Genomic DNA, 13982 nt, shown 5'->3' on the forward strand with positions numbered 1-13982 from the left:
AGCAAAGATACCTCTCCCCCCCCACAAACACAACCCTTTTACTATTATTAAGGCAGCACACAGAAGCAGGGATCAGGTCCCATTGCAATAGAATTCCATCCTTATTCTGTCAGTCTTACCAACTAGAAAAAGGTTTCCTTTTTAGAAAGGTGTTGGCCGGTGAAAATCCACTGTCAGTTTCAGGAAGCTCAATGGTAGTTAAGGGTTCTGTGGCTAACTTTGGTGGATTGCTGAAGTGAATTTGGGAGGTCAGTTTCATATAGGTTTGATGACTGATTTACTGAATCATTTCAGCAAAGACAGCATCCTTCAAAAAGTAAAATGTAGAATTCTCTAGGTGAGCAACTCCAAGAAAAACATAAGCTACTTTGGAAACTACAGTAGAACACAGAAAACAAGATGTTTAGGTATTGGTGAGAGGTCTTACATGTGTAGGCCAACAAACCTGAGTATGGTTCAGGTTGATAGTACTTGAGAGTTGTACCTGAATGAATAATGAAGACTGCACACCCCTATTACTGATGGAGATTATCCATATATATCAGAGTTGGTGTGACCACAACTGGATGGTAGGGAGAAGTTTTCCTTGGTGCTATGCATTCAGTATTGATTTTGTGGATGAATAGACTACATTTGAATTATTGTGGGTGAACCTGCAACCCATAAGGGTTGTGAAACCCATCCTGATGTGTGCTCCGCATAACCTCTGGAGATTTCCTGATTGAGCTGGTCAGAATTCTTCCCAAAACTCCCACTGCTACATGGCCTCTTTTGCCCCTCTCATGGGGCCAGTAGCTTGAAGCTACAATGTGGCCCAAAAGTGATGATTCCAATTAGATGTTGTTGGAGAATAAACTGTGAAACTAGAAGCTCTGAGACTGAGGCCAGGCCTACACTATGAGAGAAAGTTGAACTAAGATATGCAACTCCAGCTACATGAAGCGTAGCTAAAGTCAACATACCTTAGCTCAATTTACAGTGGTGTCCCCACTGCGGGAGATTGACAGGACAAACTCTACTGTTGACTTCTCTTACTCCTTGCAACCCGGCGGAATACTGGAGTTGATGGGGGCATGATCAACTGTCCATTTAGCGGGCCATTACTAGACTAGCTAAATCGAACCCCCGGAGATTGATCTCTGCAGCATCAATCTCTCAGTAAGTGGAGACAATCCCTTAAATAAGGTTCACACTACATTTATTTATGATGGTACTTATACTTGTATGAACTTGTATAGTTGTTTGGAAATGATTATATGCTTAGCATTGTAGAGTAACATGCATATAGACAGTCCCTACCTTGGAGTTTACAGTCTATAGACAGAATATATATTGATGGGATGTACAAGGCAATAGAGAAGTGGGACAGATTTTGTTGTTTCTTATGTCTTTATCAGAGGGGTAGCCATGTTAGTCTGAATCTGCAAAAGCGGTGAGGAGTCCTGTGGCACCTATGTCTTTATGGTCATCATAAAACCCATGTTGCTTGTGATATCTATGGACTACACTAAATGTACACTTGCATGTCATTGAGTGCCAACATTAAATAGTGCCTGGTCTATGGAAGCTAAATGAAATATTTTCCTATAATAATTTGTAACAATTAAATACAGTCAACTGCCAGTCTGAGCCCCTTACCTTAGTATGCCCTGAGTGAAGTATTTAAAATCACCCCATTCCTGAGTTTTGGCTTTATTAGTAACTCAACATGTCACACATAGTATTACTGCCAAGTGAGCTTGGCTTTCCCTAGATTTTTGTTCCTGAACCAATTGCCGTAGTTTCCTGTCCTCTCTCTTCTCTAGTTCTCTGATAAATCTAACTAGCCACAACTACCACAATGAAGTGATTAGAACTTCAGAATTTTCATACGGGGTTCAAAAACTTGCTGACTGGGAGCTGAGTCAGTCATCCTCTTACAGTAGACTTCCACACAATAGCCGCTATGTGGGGTAAGGTGACTACTTGATCCACGCTTTGCATGTATTGTAAAACCATTATTAAGAAGAATGCTCTCTTCAGGACGTCTATGCAATATTTGCTTGGAATTATCTTGTACAAATCATGTGCACAAGTTATCCTGGTACATATTTGCTGTACTTTTTTTTCTTATCTAGCGCTGTATCTATCTTGATTATTTATCATGTCTGTATATGTCCCTCCATTTGATAGCTCTAATGGTGACCGTAGGGGTTTTTCACTTTTAAGGTAACAGACGGACCAAGGACCTTTAATAGGGAATGATTTGGTTTGAGTGGTTTGGGTTGTTGTTGTTTTTTCCTTAGGTTAACCCCAAAGTTCAGCCTCTTGTCTGGTTGTTGCAATTAGTGAATTATAAACCTTTCCTCTGCTTTCAGGCTTCTCAATGCCAATAAAATCAACTGCCTGAGGGTAAACACATTTCAAGATCTGCATAACCTCAACCTGCTATCACTTTATGACAACAAACTGCAGACCATCAGCAAGGGGCTCTTTGTACCTCTCCAGTCGATCCAGACTCTGTGAGTATGCAGATACACTACAACTGACAGCTCTTCCCTTCCCCCCCAAAGATGTTCCCTATCTTTACACTGGCTTTACATCTGACATTAACACAATATTGGAGACAAGGCCACTAGCTTCCCCTTTTTGTCAGAAATAAAAGAAGCAAGTGAAGGAAAATAATGGAATAAATTCAGCACCGCCAAGTTTTATAAGGTTCTGCCTCCCTTCCATAAATATCAGAAATGTATTAATGAATAAAAATAGTTAATTCTGGGATGTTCAGGGTATGGCTATACTGCCATTTTTTTGTGGATCCCTTAAACCTGGTTTTTTGAGGAATAAAGGATCTTGTGAAAAAAGAGGTTTTTTTCCAACAAATGGCCCCGTCTACACAGGGCTTTTTTGTGGCAAAACTCTTCTGCAAAAAGAATCGGAAGAAGATATGCAAATGAGAGCACGATTTGCATAGCCTCTTGCTCAAAAAAACAGCAGTGTAGCTGTAGCCTCAGTGATTTTAAATATAGACGACACTGATTATGTGTATTTGACTCTATGTAGGGTATATACACAACAGGCTTCGTATATTTAAAGATATTTGAATTATGGTCTTTTGTGAGTTTATGTATTTGTTATTTGTCCATAGCAGAGGTTGAGACCTGCTGCATAGTTCATAAGTACTGAAGTTTCATTTTAATTGACATTCCAGGCATTTGGGGTAAATGTATATCACTGCAAGTTGTTATTCATTTGGTCCAGGTAAAAATATTAGTTTAAAAAAATACATGGATCTATTGTGTTTTTTCCGAGTCTTAATATGAGAAGATACAAAGCAATAGGAGTAGGAAAGGGATCAGAAATCCCTTATTTTTCTTGGCTACATAAATATACACCAAAACTGATATTTCATAGGGTAAGATTTTTCGTCATAAAGCTGTGAGAACTTCCAAAAAAAAAGACTCCCCTCCAAGAGTCTGACTGGCAAACTCATTACACAAAGCATCTAAAATGCTGCATGTACACACTGGAAGACTGGCAATGCACTGTGTACACGTGAATTATGTGTATGCCTGCTCACCTAAAAGAAAATGTCCAGTTGTATTTTTAAGAGGCTGGGATCATGAAGGTAATTTGCCAAAAATATTTGGCCAGCACTTTTTGTACCAATCCAAACAGACATTAAATAAATATTTCTCTGATGTACAAATGCATCTGGTTTGCACGTGTGTATAGGTAACATATATGTGTGCGCAAACCAGAGTTAGTTTCAGATGAAGCTAAAAGTTTGCTAATGCCACTCTGTTACAAATGCTAGACGGGCATTAAACTCAACACATCAAGTAAAATAATATTTTTTAAATGTTAAACTATAAAAGTTACTCCTTGGGTTCCGTGTCTTTTTTTTTTCTAGACAGATTTTGGGGCCATTACATCAAACTTTCCTTATTGCTTCATACTGAGACACTTTTTCATGGGCCATTTCTGACTTTTTAAAGCACTGAGCACAGCCCATCCCTACCGTTACGTACTGTTCATTTAGTTTTACATTTGTACCTTCCAGTGCTGGAGTGGTGCATGCTGTGTTCATTATATTAAACCACAACCTATCTACATACTTTGGACAAGGAAATGAATGTATTGTAGGTGGAATATGGAGAGAAAAATATGCCTAAGTACTAGTAGGACCACAGCGCTCAGGGAATATGTCCTTATACCTCTGCTCACAAAGACAAGTTAGTATCTTTTCATATCCAGTTCTCAAACAAACAGTGCATCCTGCTCCCCTTTGAAGTCAGTAGGAGATTTGTCGTTGATTTCAATGGGCTCAGGAGCAGGCTCGGAGAGAGTCCTGAGAAACTTTATTTAATACCTCGCTGAGCCCAACAAAGAAGGACCAAAATAACTGTGGAAATAATTTTTATCTTAGCTTGTGGAAGCCTATGCAGAGCAGAAGAAGCCTCTACCTGAAATATTTGTATACAGCGCGGAAGACCTTTGTCACTGCCATATGATTGTCTGGAGAAATACTTTTCCAACTGGACTTGTGTATTTTGCACAAGCTTTTGTTGAATTGTATTTGTCCATCCTTAGTTTGCATCAGTTGTCTGTGCTGAAAAGTTAAAATCTCAGGTTCAGGAGAAATAAATGCAAAAAAAATTCTATTAGCCCTGAACAGGACATGCAAATATTAATTTCACTCTTGAGCGAAAGTCTTTGGCTTACTTGTGGCTTTGGCTGCTGATCCAAGGTGCTTTCCTACTTATCCAGATTTTGTTCCCTAAGAAGCTGAGCTTGTCAATAAATCTTCTTTTGAAACCAAGGCACAAAGTGTTCTCTAAAATCAGGTGTTTCTTAGAAGATGTGTTTCTATTATAATGCATCATGTCAGGCTTCCAAGTAAGAACACTGGCCTTTGTAGACAGAAGATCTGTATCCTTTAAATCAGGCTTTGCTGTATTAATTTTTGCTTCCTCCATGAAAGTACTTGCAGCAGCTTAATGAGCTACGAAATACGATAGCTCACAGAATTCTCCCATTCATGCGCAGCTCCATGTGGCTTCCGCCAGGCCAGGGTTTTTGGGAGCTTATTCAATTACTCTACTCTTCAGGTTTGCGTTTGTGAAAAACAATGATGGAGTACAGTGTCACAGGTCATTTCTGATTAAACATCCCATCCCTCTTGCAGACATTTAGCTCAGAATCCATTTGTGTGTGACTGCCATTTGAAGTGGCTGGCTGATTACCTGCAGGATAATCCGATAGAAACCAGCGGCGCTCGATGCAGCAGTCCGCGTCGCCTTGCCAACAAACGAATCAGCCAGATCAAGAGCAAGAAGTTCCGCTGCTCAGGTAATTCATTTATACAGGCTGTACTGCACTTTCAATTCAGAAATAAGCAGGTCCAGAGAGTCTGCTAATCAAATCTGCAGGACAGTGTTTGCTATAATGGATACTGTGGAGCATCTTTTAAAATTAAATTTGGGAAATTCAGTTAGTCCTCCAGAAAACCAATTAACTGATGGATTAGAAAAAGAACCCAGTATGTAACCTGCCTTTTTTTAAATTTTTGACATTTAATTTTTAAAGAATGCTGGTTTATAAAATCTCTGTGGAAACCAGTGGAGATATAGATGAATTCATGTGCCAAGTGGTGTATCTGGGAAGGGTGGAAACCTGGATGTGCATTGGGCCAAATCCTGGCTTGAATGGGAGCTTTCCTTGAGTAAGTACTCAGTAAAAAAACAGTGGTGGGGGGTTAGGGAGGCAGTCACAGGGGGAAAGAGAGAGAGAATGAGACGGGGAGAGAGAGAGAGAGAGAGAGAGAGAGAGAGAGAGAGAGAGCGCAAAACCTTGTGAATTAGATCCTACATAAATAGCAAGGAGCAACTGTGCCCCCAGAAGGATCAGGAGGAAACAAACCATATAGCTTTGCCATCTATAACTAATATCTGCAGAGCCAACCCAGAAGCTTTTATCTTAGTTTTTATTCATTTGAGCAAAGCTGCCATTGCAATCAGTGGATTTTTGTACCTACTCAGAAACTAATCAAACCTGACCTCAGGGTTTGGTCCACAGATTATTTATTTACTGTGCATGTAATTAGTTGATGATAATGAAAATAATTTGCAACGTAGAATATACAGCTCTTCCTCATCCCCACCACCTGATAAACTGTACTGTTTCCTCTTTTTCATCTTCCGGACCAGCTGTCAACAAAGGATATTACCTTATGCAGCCTAATTTAGCACTCCTTTTTTTTTCAATGTGTGTTGTGCTGGTAGCAGAGGTTTCAGATTTACTGTACTTGTGACATGCTACAGGAACTGGCGGGATTTCAGTGTAAGAAAATCTGTCACTATATATTGGGAAGAAAAATTACTGTCATTGATGGAATGCTTTTCAGTACTTTCTATAAAAAATTACTATCATTTTTTGTCCTCTTCCACCCCAAGAAACCCTCATGACTGAAAAACACTATGATGAATTGTCCTCCTGACAGTAAAAGATTGGTGGCACTATCGACTGATCTAGCATAAGACTGAAAGGCAGCAGCCCAAAACAAGACATGGTGCATTGTGTGTGTCAGAAAGCAGTATGCTCAGATAAACCGTCCTTTACTGAGGAAATAAAATAAAGATAACTTCATTTGCAATCAGACTGCCTTGTAGGCAGGACTTAAAACCTTAAAGTAATTTGAGTTGTGGGCACGCACAACTCAAGCCACGCAGTTCAGAGCCAAATCCCAAATCATTAAATTATGGGGTATTTGACCCAGGGTTTTGGTTTAGGTTCCTATAGCATTGTAATTAGTCACCAATCTTCACCTTTAAAGAAAATTAGAATGAGAATGAAGAAGTCTTGGATATTTAGAAAATAAAGAATGCTATGTAAAGAAGTTAATGAGTCTTAATTCCTACTCAATCTGCTGTTTTTATTTTACTCTATTAATATAGTGAAATAATAGTCAAAATGTGTTATGTGTGTATAGATACACCTTTCCTATGCAGTGTTACAGGCCACTGGAAAAAGTTGAGACCCTCTGATATTCATAATGTTTCACCTAATGGTATTGAAAGTAAACTTTTGTCTGGATTCCTCTGTTATGTTCTTTCTTCTGTCCATCATGTTCTCAGTCTATCTGTTCCGGCCCTGCTTATCAATTCAGTAGTACCAAACATCCTCGAGAAGGCATCCCTCAAGCTTTCCTGGTGGGTGATGAAGAGGAGGAGGATGTGCAGGTGTTCAGGCTCTAAAACCAGGCTTCATAATAGCTGAACGCTAATGCTCTTGAAAAATCTCAAGAGAGGTTCTTACCTTGGTAATAATGGCTTCAAATGGGAAGGAGAGTCCTAGCTTGTTACGCATTCTTCTCCTCACTTAAAATATGGTAGGAAATATTGCAGTGCTATTCTCTCCGATACCTTGATGAATCATTGTTTGTAAACTGAGTCATAGTGCATTCAAGGAGGCAGTATTAGAACTTAAAGTGCTCTGCCTGTTCCTCTCTCTAATTTGTGTTAACTTCAATCTTAGACTGCAACAGAAGAATATAATTTTTTCACTTTTTATTTATGAGGAATATGATTTTATCCTGGGCTTTGCCACAACACGTCTTCCAGCAAAGGTGTAAACTATGGGATCTGCATGTACTTAAAGCAAAAACAGGGGTGCGATGCATTTCTTTACCCAGGGACAGTTCCTGCATCAGTACTGCTGTGATGAGAATTCTTAGTGGTCTGTTTATCTTTGCTGACTCAGGGATCTTCTCCTCTGACTTCTTGCAGCTGTTGCTCAATGAAGGAATGAGAAAATAGTTTCTGTTGTAAATCTATAACTTGTACATTGTTGCCCAGAGATCACAAAATCAATTTCTCGTCTAGAGCTACTGCTATTTTCATTTTTTGTGTTAGCCCCTGAATGAATTCCAAAATAAATTTGCCTGAAATAAGCATTTCCTGCCATCAAAAAAGTAATATATGTATTAATAATTTTTAGGTGGGCTGGGAAGGGCAAACATGTTTTGATATCCTGGTGTGGTGTGCTTCATCTTGAGTAGTATGGAAGATGCCAGGCTCTGTTAAAATCTGTGGGAGTCGCATATACCCAGCCCTTTTCAGTATCAAACCTATGATTAGTTCAACATTGGTGTGCTTAGTATATAGCCAGAGGGGAAGAAAGGGGTAGGAGAGAGAGTAGATTTTTAAAAAAGTGCTTAGACAGAAGAGCATAGTTCCTGGCTTTGATAAGTAAAACAATGTGCTTCCTAGAGAACAGTAATACATTTCTGGAGACTTTTTTTTTTTCTGACGTGGTACTTTCTTGCTCCTTCATTCCCTCCCTGTGGCTAAATGCTAGTATTTGCAAAGGTAAATTGTAATTCTCCTTGTGGTCTCTTTTGTCATCAAGGCAGCTCCCCCGCTCCTCTCCTAGTCCGGTGTTGCATCTGATGATGGGGGGGCAGCGACATCTGCCCAATGTTATGATTGTATCAAGGAAGGAGATTTGGACAAGCTTCCTCCAAAATGCTCACAAACGGGGAATAGGATGTAATTTTCAAGAGCATGGTGGTGATTTCCCTTCCTTAGCAGCATCTCCCAGTCTCAGCTGAAGTTGCAGTGGGCATTAGAGAGACAAGGTGAGGTAATATCTTTTAGTGGGCCCACTTTTGTTGGTGAAAGAGACGGGATTACACGGAGTGCTGCTTCAGTGGTACATGTCAGTTCTAGATCTCAGGAGGATCCTAGCCTCAGAAGGGGAAAAAATGAAAAAGCTCTTCAGCCTGGTAGCTTCGGACTAAGTTCAGCTTTGTTTTGGTAAGCAGCGCTGGTTTTCGGGGGTGTAAAAAGGAGCCAGGCCTAGGTTTTGGTGCCTCTCTGGTAACATCACTGTCACTTCAAGAAATATCAGAATCCTTGATTACCATGTTTTAGTGTATATAACCTGTACTCGTGTATAACCCGTGGTTTTTCTTTGCTGTGTAAAAAAACAACTTAGATTACCCGCAGCTGTGTATAACTCGTGGGTTCTATAGGCTAATTAACGGTAATTACACATACTAGGATAAACTGCCTATGTTCTGCATTCCACCCATCTTCTGTTAAGTAGCCATTCTGCTGCCAGCGAGGGGAACAGAGAGCGCAGCACAGGCAAGCTGGCTGGCCTGCGGGAAGGGAGCCGCACTCACGCCCAAGCCCCACACAGATGCAAGCAGGCGCAACCCACCCTCCTCCGGGGGGGGAACGGAGAGCACAGCGCAGGCACGCTGGAAGCTCGTCAGGTCCTCCCTGCAGTGGAGCGGAGCTGACCCAATTCTAATGGGGCAGAGCTGCTTATGAGTAAAAATAAACTTGTATACCCCACGGACATGTATACCCAGCGGGGAAGAGGGGTTGTAAAAACATGCATAACCCGCGGGTTATATATGCTAATTTACGGTACTCGATATACAGTGGCTCTTGCACAGAGCTCTCCCTACACTCAGTTCCTATTTATGCGTGTGTGTGCACATGCATGAGTGCATGTATTTTATATATATCATGCCAGTTTCTTGTGCACTTGAGTTTCACCTATCCAGCTCTCCACACCGCTTGTGGTGATGATCAAAGAATATTTGTTTCTAAGAGCACCACATCACAAATCCCTCCTCCCCCCACCCCTACAGTAAAAAAACATGAACTTCTATCCCATTTGAAGCCTTAATAACTAAACCTGGCTGCTCAATTTCTTTTGCTTTGGGCATCTGTGATTTTAAACTGATTTAATTAGCGGCTACAACACCAGCAAGGTCTTTACAAACCAAAACCAGGGTGAACTATTTAAGGACAATGAGCCATCCGCCAACACAAACCTCTGCTTTTCAAACACTGCCTCTCATTAATTCAATCCAGTCAGAAGGCAGCAGCCCAGATAAAATGTGGAAAATGGAGACAAAGATGCCTGCATATACTAGGACAATTTCGTATCTCTTCCACTGCCCTTGTCATCAAACTAGAGAATGATGTATTTTTTCAGTCACTGCAAGAAAGACATCTAATGAACGCTGTTCATGGTCGTTGCAGTTTGTCTTTCCCTGTCTTTGTGTTTGTGTTTGGGTTCTAAGCAACCATTTTGGTTGGTAACATGTTGAAACTTCTAGAGGCGGAGCTCCAGGCTAGGCTGTAGTTGCCATTATTTGTGACTGTGGCCTTGCCCTCGACACTGGACTGAAACTTCACTCTTCTGCATTGTGGGCCCAAACCTTAGATGCGCACTGCCTTAAATAGGGATCACAGAGGGGTAGTCGTGTTAGTCTAACTTTTAAAAAAACTTAAAAAACGAGTGGTCCCATAGCACCTTAGGGTGTGTCTAGACTACAGAGTTTTGTCGACAAAAGTGAACTTTTGTCAACAAAACTATGCCTGCGTCTACACTACTGCTGAGTTCTGTCGACATAACGTCGACAGAACTCAGCAGTTTTGTCGACGCTGGTAAACCTCATTTTACGAGGCATAACGCCTTCTGTCAACAGAGTTCTATTGACAGAAGGTGTTATTGCATGTAGGGTTGTGTCTAGACTACAGGGTTTTGTCGACAAAGCAACTTGCTTTGTCGACAGAACTGAATGTAGTCTAGACGCTCTTTGTCGACAGAAGCTTTGTCGACAGTATCTGTCGACAAAACTTCTGTCGACAAAACCCTGTAGTCTAGACGTACCCTTAGAGACTATCTATATTTTTTCTTAGTCTCTAAGGGTATGTCTACACTACTCCGCTAGTTCGAACTAGCGGGGTAATGTAGGCATACCGCACTTGCAAATGAAGCCCGGGATTTGAATTTCCCGGGCTTCATTTGCATAAGCGGGGAGCCGCCATTTTTAAAACCCCGCTGGTTCAAACCCCGTGCAGCGCGGCTACACGGGGCTTGAACTAGGTAGTTCGGACTAGGATTCCTATCCGAACTACCAGTACGGTGTACCGGTGTACCGGTAGTTCGGAATAGGAATCCTAGTCCGAACTACCTAGTTCGAGCCCCGTGTAGCCGCGCTGCACGGGGTTCGAACCAGCGGGGTTTTAAAAATGGCGGCTCCCCGCTTATGCAAATGAAGCCCGGGAAATTCAAATCCCGGGCTTCATTTGCAAGTGCGGTATGCCTACATTACCCTCCTAGTTCGAACTAGGAGGGTAGTGTAGACATACCCTAAGGTGCTAGACGACCACTCGGGTTTTTTTAAAGTTTTTTAGCTAGGGATGTAATAATGCAACCATTTAAATGGTTAACCAATAAGCATGAGCTTACTGGTTACCGTAATGATTACAGGTTGTTTGCTCTGTATCAGAGGCAGCAGCATAGGTCAGCGGCTGGCTCCCAGTGAGTGGGGAGGCAGGGGGAGCCGATGAACTCAAGGAGCCTGCTTAAAAGCCAGCTTCCAGTGTGCACTGGCTCCGAAGGAGCAGGCTGCTGCCTTCACGCTGTGGGCTTTGCAGTATAAAGCTTTCTATCTCAGAGCCCGCAGCATGTAACCGTGTAACTGCTAAGATTTTTCATGGTTTCTCAGCTTCCTAACTGCTTTTTAACACCCCTCGCATTAACTGTAGCAAAAACCTCCTGGCCTTAGGATTGGACCTTACAGAGAGAACTCCACGAATGAAGAGAGAGGGCTTTTTAGTGATGTGAGCAAAACCTGATAATTAGCATTCTTTTTCTTACTTTTTCTTTGCCTTGGTTTCCCTGGAGTATTGCCTATCGGCTGTGGAGTTGTGTGTGTGTTTGTGTTGTTTACATTCTTTGAGGGTTTTAGATGACAGATACAAAGTAGTATTATTCTTCCTTGAAATGTTTACAAGCGGGGTAAGTGAGTGTAATCAGCTGTTTTCTATATGAAATGCCTTATTTAAATGCTCACAGTGGTTCCTGTAACTTGCAAATCACTAATGCTTTCCTTGCAAATTCCTCCAGATTTTGTTAAGCAAGGGCCATCCTTCACGTACAGTCTGTTCATGTTCCTGTTGGTAGTGTTCATCCCTGTCTCTTTTAATAGACACAGATGCCCCCACTCTAATCTGCCTAGTTACACTGTTGCGGTAACACCTGGTCAGGGATTTGCTGTTCAGCCAGCTTTTATCCTACTGCCTCCAGCAGCTCTTAGCCGGTGGTGGAGTCTGAAACCTGACAGCTGTTATGTTAGCCCATACTATAGTTGACACTAGTGGGGATTATCTGGAACCGAATAGACTTCTCTGAAGCCTAGTAACATTTGCAGAAAAGCTTGCCTGAGCCAAACTTTCAGCATTTCAGCTTGTAAGAGTTTTGCTTGAGCAGAGTCAGGGAGAGAGAGACAACATACTGTCATGTGGTCTGGCCAGGTGAAAAGTAGCAATTTTTATTTTGTTTAGGTTTTTAAGGTCAATTAAATTTTATGTCTCCTGACCTTTCTTCTGAAAGAGACAGATGAAAGCTCAGCTGAAAATGCCCTCCGAGGTGTTAGAGCATCGTGAAGCGAGGATGTTGTTCATCACTGAGTTTGCTGGGAGTTAAGCAGAGGGAAAACGGAATTAAAAGTTGGTCCCAGTGAGCATTTGCCGTAATATTCCATCAAACAGCTAAATTAATCTCTTGGAGTAGAATGTTGTTGGTGAAAAGAAATGAGCAAACTGAATCTCAGATTTGATCATATTCATGAATAATATGAAGTCTTGGTTGCTCAACATAGCTACATTTGCAAGCTCAGGTTTACATGATACTGTGCAATCTTACCTCCTCTATTATCCAGCCACTCTGAAAGAGAGAGCAGTATAAGTTGGTATTGAATGTGACAGATAATAATAGCTCTTAATTTCCTTTCACTCCAAAAATATTCCAATTGAAAAAGTCAATTGATTTAACGGTGACACTGATCTTACTCTTTCATTTCTTGGAAAGCTTTAATTCGGGTCTATGTTTTTTTTTCTTTTTCCAGTCATTTCAGTTTCTCACTTGCTAACTTTATGAGTGTTCCAGGATGAATGTAATGTGAAAGGTCCCCAACACTGCATTGGTGATATATACTATAGGGCACGGGTGAGGAACCTTTTGTGGGTCTGGGCTGCTGGCTCACAGAAAAATCAGTCAAAGGCCACCAACAAGTGAGAAGCAAAAAAACCAAACCCTCACTGACATGGCCCCTGGCTGAGGAGAAAGACACTCCCCACATTCCCCTCACACACCAGAGCCTAGGGGGACCCAGGATAGTAGATTGTGTGCTCCAGTCTCGGGGTGGCTGGAGCATCTCGAGGTGCAGGCTCCCTAATATTGGGGGGGAGCCATGAGCCTTGGGGGCCAGATCCAGCTAAGCCGTGGGCTGGATGATCAGGCCTCAGTTGGAGTATTGTGTCCAATTCTGGGCACCACATTTCAAGAAAGGTGTGGAGAAGCTGGAGAAAATCCAGAGAAGAGCAACAAGAATGATTTAAGATCTAGAGAACATGACCTATGAAGGAAGACTGAAAAAATTGGGCTTGTTTAGTTTGGAAAAGAGAAGATTGAGAGGGGACATGATAGCGGTTTTCAGGTGTCTAAAATGGTGTCACAAGGAGGAGGGAGAAAAATTGTTCTCCTTAGTCTCTGAGGCTAGAACAAGAAGCAATGGGCTCAAACTGCAGCAAGGGAGGTTTAGGTTGGACATTGGGAAAAAGTTCCTAACTGTCAGGGTGGTTAAACACTGGAATAAGTTGCCTAGAGAGGTTGTGAATATCTCTGGAGATATCTAAGAGCAGATTAGATAGACATCTGTCAGGGATGGTCTAGCAGTACTTGGCCCTGCCATGAGGGCAGGGGACTGGACTCGGTGACCTCTCGAGGTCCCTTCCAGTCCTAGTATTCTATGATTCTGTGAGGTTCCCCACCCCTACTATAGGGTTTCTTTCTTTCTTAGAGTAAGGAATCTTGGTTTCTAGAGAACGTAGCCTCCACACCCCCCCCCCCCCCAAAAGAGTAAAGATGAAGGTGTCTCATTGTTTAATTTTAGGCCCTCTCTTTTGACGAAA

General features: G+C 41.7%; 1 protein-coding gene across 1 annotated transcript in view; it reads left to right on the forward strand.

Moving 5' to 3' along the window:
* The window catches only part of SLIT3 (slit guidance ligand 3), a 795269-nt gene that overhangs the window by 581560 nt on the left and 199727 nt on the right, over nucleotides 1-13982 (forward strand). The window contains exons 13-14 of the mRNA XM_006115755.4: nucleotides 2358-2501; nucleotides 5168-5331. Of these exons, the coding sequence (XP_006115817.1) occupies nucleotides 2358-2501; nucleotides 5168-5331 (308 nt within the window). The remainder of the gene's footprint in view (nucleotides 1-2357; nucleotides 2502-5167; nucleotides 5332-13982) is intronic.

Source organism: Pelodiscus sinensis, chromosome 17 (genome assembly GCF_049634645.1).
Source record: "Pelodiscus sinensis isolate JC-2024 chromosome 17, ASM4963464v1, whole genome shotgun sequence".
In the NCBI taxonomy this organism is placed as follows: domain Eukaryota; kingdom Metazoa; phylum Chordata; order Testudines; family Trionychidae; genus Pelodiscus; species Pelodiscus sinensis.